General features: G+C 36.4%; 1 protein-coding gene across 4 annotated transcripts in view; it reads left to right on the forward strand.

The window, feature by feature from the left end:
* CKAP5 (cytoskeleton associated protein 5) overlaps nt 1-16,118 on the forward strand; it is a 97,743-nt gene that overhangs the window by 22,613 nt on the left and 59,012 nt on the right. For all 4 annotated transcript variants that reach the window (XM_076001961.1, XM_076001963.1, XM_076001964.1 and 1 more), the window contains exons 2-7: nt 4,059-4,152; nt 7,840-8,033; nt 10,022-10,228; nt 13,816-13,987; nt 14,901-15,033; nt 15,626-15,726. In XM_076001961.1, coding sequence (XP_075858076.1) covers nt 4,096-4,152; nt 7,840-8,033; nt 10,022-10,228; nt 13,816-13,987; nt 14,901-15,033; nt 15,626-15,726 — 864 coding nt within the window. In that variant the 5' untranslated portion in view covers nt 4,059-4,095. The remainder of the gene's footprint in view (nt 1-4,058; nt 4,153-7,839; nt 8,034-10,021; nt 10,229-13,815; nt 13,988-14,900; nt 15,034-15,625; nt 15,727-16,118) is intronic.

Consider the following 16,118-nt stretch of genomic DNA (forward strand, 5'->3'; position numbering starts at 1 on the left):
TAAAATATAGGGTTGGTATTAACTGTCACTGTAAGTAGGGACTTTGGAATGATAGTACCCTAAAGTCTTTGAGAGTGGGTAGTCTTCGTGTGATCATAGAATTTAAAAGGTTATAGGCCAGGCATGGTGGCTCACACCTGTAATCCTAGCACTCTGGGAGGCCAAGGCCGGCGATTGCTCGAGGTCAGGAGTTCGAAACCAGCCTGAGCAAGAGCGAGACCCCGTCTCTACTATAAATAGAAAGAAATTAATTGGCCAACTAAAATATATATAGAAAAAATTAGCTGGGCATGGTGGCACATGCCTGTAGTCCCAGCTACTCGGGAGGCTGAGGCAGTAGGATTGCTTGAGCCCAGAAGTTTGAGGTTGCTGTGAGCTAGGCTGACGCCACGGCACTCTAACCAGGGCAACAGAGTGAAACTCTGTCTCAAAAAACAAAAACATTGTTTAAAATTATTTTAAAAATTAAAATAATGGGAAAAATTAGTAAAGTCCTTGTTTTCTTAGTATATCAATCCTAAAAAAAGACAAACACAAAGACTGACCAAGAGTGCTCAGTGTCACATGTATACACAAACACTATCCTTTATTTTAGTGGAAGTTTTAGTATGAAGCAGGCCTTTCCTAAAATATCATAAACAACAATTTTTTAAAACGCAAGCTATAAAGTAGCAGATGCTATTTCAGAAAATATAACACAGTGGCATCTAAATGTCATATGAGGCAGTTAGTTTGGATAGTCTTTTCTTGTTTCTAAAAGGAGACTAGAACCAATAGGAAAAAAGAAAAAGTATTGCAGTGAACTCATAGAATACTAACAATTGAATAATTATTGTTCACATTCTCTTGGTTGGAGAATGTTTTCAAAAGCTTTCATTGAGTACTTCTCTTTAAAAAACAGTCTTATAGAAAAAGATTGCTTTTGCCAAGAAAGTAAATTTAGAGGTTTTTTTTTTTTAACCCAGGCTGTATGTTAGTCACCTGGGGAACTTTTTAAGAAATAATTTGTCAAGGTGAAAAACACATAGCATACAGTTAACTATTTTAAATTGAATAATTTAGTGGCATTTAGCACATTCATAATGTTGTGCACCCGCCACCTCTATCTAGTTCCAAAACACTTCCGTTATTCCAAAGTAAAATCCTTTACCAATTAAGCATTCTCTCTCCATTCTGTCTTCTACCCAATGCCTGGCAACCACCAATCTGCATTCTTACTCTATGGGTTTACCTATTCTGGATAGGTAAAGTAGCACTTAAACTATATTATACCACATAGAGTCGTTCAATATGGGACTTTTTATGTTTGGCTTCTTTGCTTAGCATGTTTTTTGAGGTTTATCCATGTTATAACATGTATCAGAATTTTGTTTCCTATTATAACTGAGTGATATTTCATTGTATATGCAAACCACAAAGTATTCATCCATTGATAGATTTTTGGGCTGTTTTTTGGCTGTTGTGAATAGTGCTGCTATGAACAACATGTACAATACTTGAATACTTACTTTCAGTTCTTTTAGACACACCTAGAAGTAAATCATGGGGTCATATGATAATTCTGTTTAACTTGTTAAAAACCTATCAAATTGTTTTCTACAGCCAGACCATTTGGCATTCAACTTTAAAAATACACAGATCTAATAATTAATTTTTATTGTATTTTATAAACATATCAGTATACAGTTGATGGGAGCAAGGGGAAAGACAGGTCTTTACAGAGTTTGGAAGGTACTGTGTAGTTCATTGATTTTTTTCATTGGTATTTAATTATTCTTATACTCTGAATATACAGCTATTTAATCATTGTCCTTTTGATGAACATGTGAAATGTTTCCAACTTTTTTTTTTTTTTTCCTGGAGTACAGTGGTATAATCACAGCTCACTGCAATCTAAACTACTGGGCTCAAGTGATCCTCCTGCCTCAGCTTCCTGAGTAGCTAGGACTACAGACATGTGCCATCACACCCAGCTGATTTTTTTTTTTTTAGAGACGGGGTCTTGTTGCTATGTTGCCCAGGCTAGTTTCAGTCTCCTGGCCTCAAGCTATCCTGCCACCTCTGCTTCCCAAATTGCTGGGATTATAAGCATGAGCCACCAGACCTGGCCATAAATTGTGTTTTAATACTTTTCTTCCGTATGTTTTTTCTGTAGTTACTAAATTTTCTACAGTTAGCATACATTATTAGGCTAAGCACAGTGGCTTATCCCTGTAATCCTGGCACTCTGGGAAGCTAAGATGGGAGGATCGCTTGAGGTCAGAAGTTCAAGACCAGCCTGAGCAAGAACAAGACCCTGTCTCTACTAAAAATAGAAAAAAAAATTAGCCCGTCATGGTGGTGAGTGCCTGTAGTCCTCGCTACTTGGGAGGCTGAGGCAGGAGGAACACTTGAACCCAGAAGTTTGAGGTTACCATAAGCTAGGCTGATGTCATGGTACTCTAGCTGAAGCAACAGAGTGAGACTCTGCCTCAAGAAAAAAAAAAGCTGGGCGCGGTGTCTCACACCTGTAATCCTAGCACTCTGGGAGGCTGAGGCGGGCGGATTGCTCGAGGTCAGGAGTTCAAAACCACCCTGAGCAAGAGCAAGACCCCATCTCTACTATAAATAGAAAGAAATTAATTGGCCAACTAATATATATAGAAAAAATTAGCTGGGCATGGTGGCACATGCCTGTAGTCCCAGCTACTCAGGAGGCTGAGGCAGGAGGATCACTTGAGCCCAGGAGTTTGAGGTTGCTGTGAGCTAGGCTGACACCACGGCACTCACTGTAGCCTGGGCAACAAAGCGAGACTCTGTCTCGAAAAAAAAAAATTACTTTTTCTAATCAGGAAAAAAAAGGTATTATCTATCTAGACAGCTTAAAATTGTTAAAGGAATGTTAACTATAAACTGTACTAAGTAAAAAACGGTTCAAATATAAAGAATATTTATAAAGAAATAGTTCATTCAGGGACTCAATTTTATACTCATTTATATAAACATTGATTAGAGTCATATTTACCAGAATTAGGTAGGGAGATGGGTAGCATTAAGATTTTCCCACTCATATTGATTATTTTCTATAATTTTAGGTAAAAGTATAACTTTCTCTATAAGTTTTTCTCTCCCCTCCCCCTGTCACACTGGCTAAAGTACAGTTGCCTCATCATAACACACTGCAACCTCAAACTGGGCTCACGTTTGAGGGGATCCTCCTGCCTCAGCCTCCCTAGTAGCTGGGACTACAGGCTCGTGCCACCACACCCAGCTAAGTTTTCTATGTTTGGTAGAGACCGTGTCTCACCTCTTCCCCAGGCTGGTCTCAAACTCCTAGACTCAAGCGATCCTTCTGCCTCGGCCTCCCAAAGTTCTAGGATTATAGATGTGAGCCACCTGTACCTGGCCTGTAACTTTTCTCTCAGCCTTTTAAAAGGCCAGCTATCTCAGCTCTTCAGTTTTATTCTAGCTTCGTTATATATCTGAGAAGTTCTCATTTGGGAAACTGTAAGCATCATTTTTTCAAAAAACAAATATCTGTCCCTTGATTTAGATTTAAATTTTTTTTTTTTTTTTTTTTGAGACAGAGTCTCGCTTTGTTGCCCAAGCTACAGTGAGTGCCGTGGCGTCACGCCTAGCTCACAGCAACCTCAAACTCCTGGTTCAAGCAATCCTCCTGCCTCAGCCTCCCAAGTAGCTGGGACTACAGGCATTCGCCACCATGCCCGGCTAATTTTTTATATATATTAGTTGGCCGATTAATTTCTTTCTATTTATAGTAGAGACGGGGTCTCGCTCTTGCTCAGGCTGGTTTCGAACTCCTGACCTCGAGCAATCCGCCCGCCTTGGCCTCCCAGAGAGCTAGGATTACAGGCGTGAGCCACCGCGCCCGGCCTAGATTTAAATTTTTTGATGGACTTTTTAAATGGTCTACTAGTGGAATTAAGTGGGCATCTCACCAAAGAATGGGCTTTTTACTCTTGATGGTACATGTATGATAAAATAATAATCTCAGAAAAGTTATTTTGTCTTAAGAGACTGCTTGATTGCTAAATAGGTTTCTATTTTTATATGACCAGGAATTACTCTTAATTCTAAGAAAAAACTGGAAGCACAATGGGAGATGACAGTGAGTGGTTGAAACTGCCGGTGGATCAGAAATGTGAACATAAGGTAAGATTTTTCTGGAATTCAGATTTCAGTGTTATTGGCTTGTTTTGTCAGCATTTATCTTATCATCTTACTTAGAAGCATGTGAAAACATTGGCAATTTTAAAAACACTGATGCCTTGTTAGATATGTATTTTTTATCTCATTGAAAATAAGTTTCTCTATAATAGTTAAACGATTTTTTGAGTCTCTGGAAAGAACTCAAGAGTTATCAGTGAAGTGAAAAGTTAAGTTGTATCTATAAAATGTTACTACCTAGTTTTATCATCTACTACTACATACAGTACAATATAGTTTGGGTAGTTAAGTACTTAGCATTATTTTGTACAGAAATTCTTATTTGGAAATGTCTTCTGAATTTGACCTTAGAACTCCAGCATATTTTAGATTCTCTGACCTATATAATCAATATTCCAATAGCTAACTTCAGAAGCTATCAATCTTTCTTTGGTTTATTTTAATTTATCTTGACATAATTTAGTGGATATCCTTTTCAAATTATCTGTTTTTTCCCCAATTATTCCCCTGGTTTCCTTCATTTTTAAAACAGCAAATATCTACCATTTAGTAGATTTTGGAATTCCATTTCCTGTCGTGTAAATTTATTCTACTTAAAGTCTCAGGTTAACCATTTTATGTTCTTGATAGGTCTTTTGTTTTGAATGTCACTATTCAAGATTCATGATTGTTGATTGCTAAAAATACACAATCAATATATTAACCCACACAGTTGTATACATACAGTTCTACCTATGTAGAGTAGAAATTTGGTCTGTATATCCTCCACAGAACCACTCCTTCCTCCTATATAATATGTTAGCTGAGATTGAATGCCAGAGTCATAGATTAACATTTTTATTCTAATAACATAGAAATTATTGATATATAGTACATTAAATTGCAGCAAAACTAATTTTGGGGGGAATATAGAACCATAATTATTTGTAATGCTTTATTGTGATAGATATTATATTTTCTCACTGAAAAGGGCAGACAAAATAGATAAATCTTAAAGGCTTTCTAATTTTTTTATTGGTTAGTATATGCTAAGAGCTTTTCACTCTAGTGTGATTTGGTACAATTTTTTTCTATTTGTTGAAAATGTATTATGTATTTTTAAAACTTAAAGAATAGAGATGTTAAATCTGGTTTAAACTGGTTGGTAAATGTACAACTGTGACATTAATTATGTTATACTTTTTTTTAAAATTAATTAATTAATTTTCAGACAGAGTCTCACTCTGTTGCCTGGGCTAGAGTGCCATGGTGTCAGCATACTCAAGGCAACCTCAAACTCCTGGGCTCAAACAATTTTCCTGCCTCAGCCTCCCCAAGAGCTGGGACTTATAGGCACATGCCACCACGCCCAACTAATTTTTTCTATTTTTAATAGAGATGGGATCTCACCCTTGCTCAGGCTGGTCTCGAACTCCTGACCTCATGTGATCCTCTCACCTCAGCTTCCCAGTGTGCTAAAATTACAGGCATGAGCTACCAGCGCCTGGCCTGTTATACTTTAATGTTACAAAATGTGTAGTGTCTTCTTCCTTAGTACTTAAAAGCATTCTATAGTGGGTTAGGCAGCATTTTTTCCTTAGATGAAAAGTTTTTTCTTCCAGCATAATACTTGCCCCAAATTACATTTTCATTTAAACACATATAAATTATTTCTCTTATTTCTCAATCATGTGGTGATTCTTGAGCTCCTGATTTCAAGCAGTTCTCTCACCTCAGCCTCCCAAGTAGCTGAGACTATAGGCATATGCTGCCACACCCAGATATTTTTTTTTTTTTTTTTTTTCTTAGAGACAGGGTCTTGCTATATTACCCAGGCTGGTCTCAAACTCCTAGCCTCAAGTGATCTTCCTGCCTCAGCCTTCTGAGTTGTTTGGGATTTATAGGCGTGAGCCACCATGCTCAGCCTTGTCTTTCTTTGATCTGATAAAGTGTTGAGGACAAATATGTAATTCTCAACTAGTGCCAAACACAATAAATGCAAATTTGATCATCTCACAAACTAACATCTCACTTAAACTCTCCCTAATCATCTCAGTGCTTTCTTATTGCTCTTAGAATAAGGATCAGAATCTATCATTTGGCTTTCACAGTCCTGCATGGTTTGGCCCTTTCCAACCCTCTCCAGTTCATTTTGTATCATGTTCCCCCTCTCTTTATAGGAATGGGAAATACCATATTCCCTACTAGTACAGGGCCTTGGAATATATTGTTTCTTCTCCCACCTAGAATGTTCTTTCTATTTGCCACTTTTTCCTGATTAGTTGATATTTATCTTTTAGAGTTCAGCTCAATTACCAGTTTCTTAGGAAAACTCTTTGTTATATTAAGACCAAATAAGCCTTCTGTAGTACACACTTTCACTGTACAAGTTTCTTCTCTTTTGTAGCACTTAATGCTTTGTTAATTTTAAATTTATTTGTATGATTGATTAATTTCTCTCCTAGAATGTAAACTCCACAGGGACAAAGGCTGTTGAATAAATTAATGAAAAAAGAATACCTCAGTAAAGGTATCTGAAATCTACTGGTTAAAATTAGTAACTTTTTAGCCAGATGTGGTGTCTTGTGCCTGTAGTCCCAGCTACTTGGGAGACTGAGCCAGGAGGATTGCTTGAACCCGGGAGTTCAAGTTCAGCCTGGACACTATAGCAAGACCCTGGCTCTTAATAAAAAATTAATGTTTTTGGCCAGGGTGGTGGCTCACACCTTTAATCCTAGCCCTCTGGGAGGCCGAGGCGGGCAGATCGCTCAAGGTCAAGAGTTCAAAACCAGCCTGAGCAAGAGCAAGATCCTGTCTCTACTAAAAATAGAAAGAAATCAATTGGCCAACTAAAAATATATATAGAAAAAATTAGCTGGGCATGGTGGCGCATGCATGTAGTCCCAGCTACTCGGGAGGCTGAGGCAGGAGGATCGCCTGAGCCTAGGAGTTTGAGGTTGCTGTGAGCTAGGCTGATGTCACTGCACTCTAGCCCAGGCAACAGAGTGAGACTCTGTCTCAAAAAAAAAAATTAATGTTATTGGTTAAAGATATATAGTATAGTATAAAGCTGCCTAATGATTACACAAATACAACCAAAAAACAGCATATACTTTGGAGACTGGACAGTTTCACTAAAGTGATTTCTCATATTTGAGCTGTCATATATTTAATGTTGTATTAATATACAGTGAAAGTACAGTGTACTACAGAAGGCTTATTTTGCACAGTGTACAAGTACAGTGTACTACTTTCACTTGGTACAGTGAAAGTGTGTACTATAAAAAGCTTATTTTGTCTTAATATAACAGAGTTTTCCTAAGAAACTGGTAGTTGAGCTGAACTCTAAAAGATAAATACCAACTAATCAGGAAAAAGTGGCAAATAGAAAGAACATTCTAGGTGGGGGAAGAAACAAAGACGTAATAACTAATGCTTGGATACAAAATGAGATACATTTATAATGGCCTGTTAAGAATTTTAGGTGACCTTGGCAGAGCGTCGTAAATATTAAATATTGGTAAGAAGTTTATTAGCTAGTCTTTTTTGAAAACTATCTGAATTTCTTAAACTCTTTTTTTGTTTCCAATTATGGAATCCTTTATTTAAATTACCTGGGTATTCATTTTTACTCCCCCTCCCCAAAATTAAAAGTAGATGGTAATATCATTAAATTTATTACTTTTCTTTTAGCTGTGGAAAGCAAGGTTGAATGGATATGAAGAGGCCCTGAAGATCTTCCAGAAAATAAAGGATGAAAAGAGCCCAGAATGGTCCAAATTTTTAGGATTGATCAAAAAATTTGTCACTGATTCCAATGCAGTGGTTCAATTGAAAGGATTAGAAGCTGCACTTGTTTATGTTGAAAATGCCCACGTAGCAGGAAAGTAAGTAGTTTCTTTCCAATTATTCTGGCAAAAAAACCCTGTCTGGTGCTACATAGATTATGTATCTTTGTAGATCACTATCCTTAGTTATTAGAAGTTTTAGAATATATTAATTTCTTATTTTTTATAATTCCTTGATACTTGTTTTCCTTTCAGTCTTGATCTGTTCTCAGAAGTCTAAATGGTATATGAGATCTCTAAAGAGAAGTAAATTAGTAATCACATCTTCAGGTTTTTACTGTAAAGTTTGATGAGCAAGTGGTTTTCCTTTTAAACTTTTTGTATGTGAATTATTCTGAACTAAAAGGAAAAGTCTTTAGTAACTTCTAAAAGAAACTGAGAGGTTGTCAATAAAAGAATTACCAGAATTTCACTGAAGATATTTGGGCATTACAAAAAACTAAATTTTTTACAAGGGTTCTCAGCTAGGTGATCTTAGAATCACATTTTTCTCTCTGTAGTCATTAGGCATTTTTATCTCTTAGGGAAGGTAATAGTAACTAAACAATCTTTGTGACTTCTATTCTGTTTGACTTGATCTATGGATGACAGACGTTTCTAGTCACCCACTCTCCCATATCTCATAGACCTGATTTTTCTAATTCTATCTTTTATGTCATTGAAAAGAACCCTCCTTACCCCCCCCAAAAAAAGTTGAGACCCCTGACTTTTAATTGCTCAAGACATATTTAATTGCACAAGAAATACGCTTACTTCAAAGATTATACCAATAAAAGTAATCATTAATGTGACAGTTTTTTTTTTTTATTTTATTTTTGTAAATAGAGATGGGGTCTCACTCTTGCTCAGGCTGTCTCAGACTCCTGAGCTCAAGCAATCCTCCCACCTCAGCCTCCCAAGAGTGCTAGGATTATAGGTGTGAGCCACCATGCCCGGTTCTTTTTAAAGAGTGTTTTTGGTTTTAAAAAAAATTTTTTTTTTTTTTTTTGAGACAGAGTCTCAAGTGCCGTGGTGTCAGCCTAGCTCACAGCAACCTCAAACTCCTGGGCTTAAGTGATCCTGCTGCCTCAGCCTCCCGAGTAGCTGGGACTACAGGCATGCGCCACCATGCCCGGCTAATTTTTTTTCTATATATATTGGTTGGCCAATTAATTTCTTTCTATTTATAGTAGAGACGAAGTCTTGCTCTTGCTCAGGCTGGTTTTGAACTCCTGACCTTGAGCAATTCGCCCGCCTCAGCCTCCCAGAGTGCTAGGATTACAGGCATGAGCCACCGTGCCCGGACGGTTTTTAAAATTTTTATTTTTTATTTTTAATGTGACAGTTTGATTAACCAGCATCACTGGATTTCTTTTGCCATAGTGAAACCATTGTTTTTTTTATTTCATTTTTCTTATACCAGAAACTCTTTTTGGACAGATTTCACATATAATCCCAATGTAGTGAGTTCCACTAATTCCCAGTAAGTACAGGTTTTATTTAATTTAAAAGAGACTCAAAGCAATAAAGTTACTATAAAGTCTTGCCAAGGAGTCAAGAGCATTATTTGTTATTAAAGGTACATATCTATTCCCTCTGTGAAGCAATTCTCTTGTCCTAAGAAGTGTTTAAAATGACTTCAAAAAATTTTTCTTTAAAGCAAGCATTCTGTAATCTTGCTTTTGTAAAATACATTTGTATAACCATATTTGCATGTGTGTGTATACACACATGCTTAGAGAAATGTGTGGAAGGATGAATATCAAAAAGTTGAAAGTTTTCTCTGGGTAGTGGAATTTCAAGGGATTTTTTCTTGTTTGAATTTTCTACATTATAAACATTTATGAACAGATATTATGTCTGGTGTGATATGTCTTAAACTTTCATGGTTTGCATAGTATTTTTAATGTTTGTGAATATAAAAAATTAAAGACTCATTTACTATATTTCTTAGTATTTATAAAAGTACTTATATATCTCCTTTCCATGACCTTTTCCCAGCTCTCTCTACTAAAGTGTGGCTTTTTCCTTTATAATACATATTACAGAACCACAGGTGAAGTTGTGTCAGGTGTTGTAAGTAAAGTGTTCAACCAACCTAAAGCCAAAGCCAAGGAGCTAGGCATAGAGATTTGTCTCATGTACATAGAGATTGAGAAAGGAGAGGCTGTGCAAGAAGAGCTCCTGAAAGGCCTGGACAATAAGAACCCCAAGATCGTAGTAGCCTGTATAGAGACTCTGAGGAAAGCCTTAAGGTAAGACTTTCTTTTTGCTTTGCTTCTATTAACTAGAGTATCTCAATTAAGTTTGGATTCCTGATTTAAACAGAAATGGAAACTGCTTAATTTGACTTGACATGCCACAACAACAAAGAAAGTGACCTGGAGAAAGAAAGTCATTCCTCAAGTGTGGCACCTCATATTGAGTAATTTTAGCCATCAAGTGTGTTGTTTAGTTATTTTACGTAAATCTCTTTCTCATGAAGATGAGCAGAGAATATTTCTGATGTGTTCTCAGATTAAGAACTGGCCTTTTGGTAGAAAAGCACTCCTCAGAGTATATAAGCAGCTTTTTTTCTTCTGCTATCCTCAAGTATGGACTTACATACTTTGAAATACTGGCTAATGACATAGTTTCTTGACTAAAGCAAACATTTATTTAGGTCCCTTTTTAGTAAAGTAGAAGCAAATGCTATATGCCTTTAAACAGAAGCATAGCAACAGCAAATAGAAAATAACTTTTACTCTTATGTAATAAGTTATTTTCAACCCTAGAATTTCTTGTTGTTTGGCAATGAAATTTTTCATGAATGGAATCTCTTTCAGGAACAAGTGGCTGTAATTTGCTGTGGAAATCTAAATTAGACAAATCACTAGTTTGTTCAGATTTGGCAATCCTTCTAATCTGATATCCTGTTCCCAATACTATCTACATGAGGTACTTTAGAAAGCAGCTATAGTGAGATCCTAATGGAGTGAAGATCATCCCAAATCAACTCTCTTGTGATTATGTGTATGACCTATATCTGGAAAAAAAATGTTTCCTTTGGTGTTTATTTTATGTGAAAGTATAAAAACTCTTGAACTGTCTTTGATTTATGTCTTTTATATTGTCTTTTGCTTTAATAATGTTCTTTTATAAAATCTTTCACTTAGATTATTATGTGATCAATTTTTTCCTTGTTTCTAGCCTATTATGGGCACATGTTTTTGTGAGTGGTTAATAGCATGTTCATTCTTTCATCTTAGAAATTTAGTGCTGTAGTCCCAGCTACCTGGGAGGCTGAGGCAGGGGGATCGCTTGAGCCCAGGAGTTTGAGGTTGCTGTGAACTAGGCTGACACCATGGCACTCTAGCCTGGGCAACAAAGTGAGACTCTGTCTCAAAAAAAAAAAGAAAAAAAAAAAGAAATTCAGTGAATTGACTTAGTTATCAGGACTGTGCTTGTAGTAATGTCTTAAGAAAAACATATATCATACTATAATCTTTTACCTTTAAATTAGAATTTTCTAAGGTGGAATGCTATAAAACTCTGGTTATTTCATTTTTAAGCTAACTGGAAGAATAAAGGTAGGAAAAAAACAAGTTAGGTATATCTTTTTGTATTTTCCTTATAAATGTTGTTATTTAGGCTGGGTGCAGTGGCTCATGTGTGTAATCCTAGCACTCTGGGAGGCCAAGGCGGGGGGATTGCTTCAGGCCAGGAGTTCCAGACCAGCTTGAGCAAGAGCAAGACCCCATCTCTACAAAAAATAGAAAAAATTAGCTGTGCATCACTATGCTTCTATAGTCCCAGCTACTTGGGAGCCTGAGGCAGGAGAATTGCCTGAGCCTAGGAGTTTGAGGTTACATTGAGCTGTGATGATGCCACTACACTCTAGCTGGGGCTAGAAGTAAAAAAAAATTGTTATTTAATCCCATCCCTGTTTTTTGTTGTTGTTGTTGTTTTTTTTTTTTTTCTTTTATTTTTTATACCTAGAAAGCCCCAAAGATTTTTTTTTTTTTTTTTTCTTTTTGTTGTTGTTTTTGAGACAGAGTCTCATAGGCTAGAGTGCCATGGTGTCAGCCTAGCTTATAGCAACCTCAAACTCTTGGGCTCAAGTGATCCTCCTGCCTCAGCCTCACGAGTAGCTGGGACTACAGGCATGCGCCACCATGCCCGGCTCATTTCATATATATATATATATATTTTTTTTTTTTTTTTTTTTTTTTAGTTGTTCAGCTAATTTCTTTCTATTTTTTTAGTAGTGACGGGGTCTCACTCTCGCTAAGGCTGGTCTTGAACTCCTGAGCTCAAATGATCGCCTGCCTAGGCCTCCCAGAGTGTTAGGATTACAGGTGTGAGCCACCACGCCCAGCCCCTATGTGGTTCTTTATTTGTCCTAAAGCATTTCTGAATCTGTAGTGGAACTAGTTAGCTTTCTGGGACTCTCAACTGCTCTATCCTAGGTTCCAGAGCCTCCTAAAGCTTTGTTAGTGATAGCTTTGAGTGACCAGAAACATTCTGTGGCACCTAAAATAGGCTTCTAGAACCCTTTTGTCTTTTCTATAGTAATGTTTAGTATCAAAATTAGGTTTGTTTAATTAAGGTGTCTATTTTCCATGTGGACTTGTTCCATCTGTTTTCTTTTTCTTACAGAAGTAGGCTCCAGGATAGAGAAATGAAAAAGAATCAGATGAAACAGTAGTAATGTAAAGGAAGATTTTAAGAGATCACAAAAATTAGGTTCTTCAGGCACCATGTTAAATATCCTTAAAGCAAAATTGTTTATTATCACTATAATTACTTATTTTTCCTTTAGTTTTAAAGGTTAGCTGAGCCAAGTTAAAATATTCTTTTCTATTAATATAAAGAGTATTTAAAAAGAAATCTTAGAGATCATGTAGTTTATTTTCATGTTCTGATATCTATAATTAAACTGTATCACATTGCCAGGTGTCTTGCTAAAAATCCCTTTCTAGGGAAAGTATTTTCATAGTCTTCTTTAATCTGTTGGAGTATGTCAGTAGCTATTACTGAATAATTTTGTTGCATCTGTGCACATGAGATAAATTTGTGCACATTAGATAATATGTAAACAATGTATTTGGTTTCTACTATTCACACAGAATTTCAGTGTTCTTTCATAACTAAATCCTTCCTGCTCCAGAGTTGATATTCTGAAACATTAGTAGTGATATCAGACAGCTAAAATTGGCCATTTGGGAACTTGAAAATATAATTTGTGACAGATATGTAAGGTTAAATATACTATCTTTTTAAAAGAAGTCATAACACAACTATTTTCCCCAAGGAAAACTGAAACAAATTGAGATTTAAGTTGCTGGGAGTTACAGTGTGATAGCTGTAAAGTTGGGAATGAAACACTGTCAGGATTTCTGATCTAGCCAGTTGATTGAATTAACTTAATTATAGGAACTATTGGGAGTTTATTAAGAGTAGATTTCACTCATCTAAATATTTATAAACTAATTTGTTTAGATTTTTAAGCTTATATATATATATATAGATAGATAGATAGATAGATTTTTTTTTTTTTCGACATTACACATGTTGGTCCTATATGGGTTTGAATTATTTCTAGTCTGGTTACCTAGAAAGTTAGTTTTAAAATGGTAACATTATTTTGGGCCCTAGACATTAAATAATATTCTTTAAAGAATGACACCTAAATATATATGTGGTTATGAGTTCCTTTTCTTTGCTGCCTTAAAAAACTCAATTTATGTAATTCTTTTAATATATAGGTATGGAATAAAATGTTTGAATGAATCAATGAAAGCTAATGCTATACTCAAGCACATTGCTTATTGACAATTTTTCCTCCAATTTTTTACTTTAGTGAATTTGGTTCCAAAATCATCTTGCTTAAGCCAATTATCAAAGTGTTGCCAAAGCTCTTTGAGTCTCGAGAGAAAGCTATTCGAGATGAAGCCAAACTAATTGCTGTGGAGATTTACAGATGGATTCGGGATGCCCTGAGACCCCCATTACAAAATATAAACTCTGTCCAGGTGAGGCATAAAGTTTTCTGGGTGCTTTTACATAAGGTTAATATGAAAGTATTTTCTTCCTGTTGTTGATATTCTGTCCTTACACATTATTTTTCATTCTTAATTTTGAAATCAGTTGGTTTTTCTGAGCAACTTCCTCTGCTATTACTTTATCCTTCAAATTAAATACTATTCATTCAGTGATTCTAGTATGCTATGTTAAATTATAGCAGCTTAAAAACCTCTTTATTATAATTGTAATAGGTGGCAGGATTTACTATCCATTTGGATGAAATGCATTCTATCTGGCTTTCTTCGCAATTGATTTTGGAGTTACAATTGGTTTTCAAATGTTGCGACTATATCTGAATTCACAAACTAAGGAGTGTCTTAAAAAGTGGATTTTATTCTTCTTTCTTAGTACTTAGAAATACATATTCTGTATAGTAAATATAAGTCTGTTTGACATATGCTACAAAATACATACAATTTAAATTTATCTTGTTTGCTCTGTTAGAACCACATAAGTAAGGAATTGGGTCCTGATGCATTAGTAAATACAAGTATTAAGAATGTTCTCTAAGAAGCCTAAGGCAGGAGGATCGCTTAAGCCCAAGAGTTGGAGACCAGCCTGGGCAATAGCAAGACCCCATCTTTACAAAACATTTAAATTAGCTGGGTGTGGTGATGCGTGCCTGTAGTCCCAGCTACTCAGGAGGCTGATGTAGGAGGATTGCTTGAGCCCAGAATTTGAGGTGGCAGTGCACTATGATTGCACCACTGCTCTCCAGCCTGGGTGAGGGAGCGAGACCCTATCTCAAAAAGAAAAAGAAAGAAAGGAAGGAAGGAAGGAGGGAGGGAGGGAGTGAGGATGGATTGTTCTCTAATAGTGGAAAGGTAGATATGTTTTAAAAATATTTTATGATGCTTGCAGTTGAAAGAACTAGAAGAAGAATGGGTCAGACTGCCAACAGGTGCTCCTAAACCTACCCGATTTCTTCGTTCCCAACAAGAACTAGAAGCTAAATTGGAACAGCAGCAGTCTGCTGGTGGAGATGCTGAGGGAGGTAATCCAATTTTATACACTAGTTTTTGTAAAAACTAGCAAGAACTGGTACTGCCACAAGAATTTGTGTTCACTAGGCATATTTTGTAGCATTGCCTTTAATAAACTGTAAGTTGTATGTAGCATTAATAACATTAATATCCCTTCTCTATTAAGATTTCATCAGGAGGCCAGGCGTGGTGGCTCACGCCTGTAATCCTAGCTCTTTGGGAGGCCGAGGCGGGCGGATTGCTCAAGGTCAGGAGTTCAAAACCAGCCTGAGCAAGAGCGAGACCCCGTCTCTACTATAAATAGAAAGAAATTAATTGGCCAACTGATATGTATATAAAAAATTAGCCGGGCATGGTGGCGCATGCCTGTAGTCCCAGCTACTCGGGAGGCTGAGGCAGAAGGATCGCTCAAGCCCAGGAGTTTGAGGTTGCTGTGAGCTAGGCTGACGCCACGGCACTCACTCTAGCCTGGACAACAAAGCGAGACTCTGTCTCAAAAAAAAAAAAAAAGATTTCATCAGAGTTGTGAAAGGACTGATAACTATTTGATCAGTAAAACCATTCTGTTTGTTTTTAAGGGTTTTTTAATTTTTCTCCTTGAAGGTGGTGATGATGGTGATGAAGTGCCGCAGATAGATGCTTATGAGCTTTTGGAAGCAGTAGAAATTCTTTCCAAACTTCCCAAAGACTTTTATGACAAAATTGTAAGTAGTAGTTAAACTTCTTTCATTTATTTCTTTTTAACTAATTACTTGAATACAATTAGAGAATGCTCTGCTGAGTGCTTGCCTGGTGCTTCCCCTTCACTCCATATCTTCCCTAGTAGAGTGAACTAGTTGCTTCTTCCTCTTTGTTCCCATACTACTTCATACGTACATGTATTATAGCACATTTTTAAAACATGTTTTGCCAAAAACCAGAACATTATTATTGACTTACTTTTCCTCATTTTCTCTCAGGTTTTACCTTTAAATGTCTCTCAAATTCATCCCCTTTTCTCTATCCCCACTGCCACTACTTTGCCAAGTTTTCTTGATCTTAGCACTGTTGACATTTTTGGTCAGATAATTCCTTGTTTTAGCTGGGCTGTCCTGTG

Source organism: Microcebus murinus, chromosome 4 (assembly GCF_040939455.1).
Source record: "Microcebus murinus isolate Inina chromosome 4, M.murinus_Inina_mat1.0, whole genome shotgun sequence".
NCBI classification, from domain to species: Eukaryota; Metazoa; Chordata; class Mammalia; order Primates; family Cheirogaleidae; genus Microcebus; species Microcebus murinus.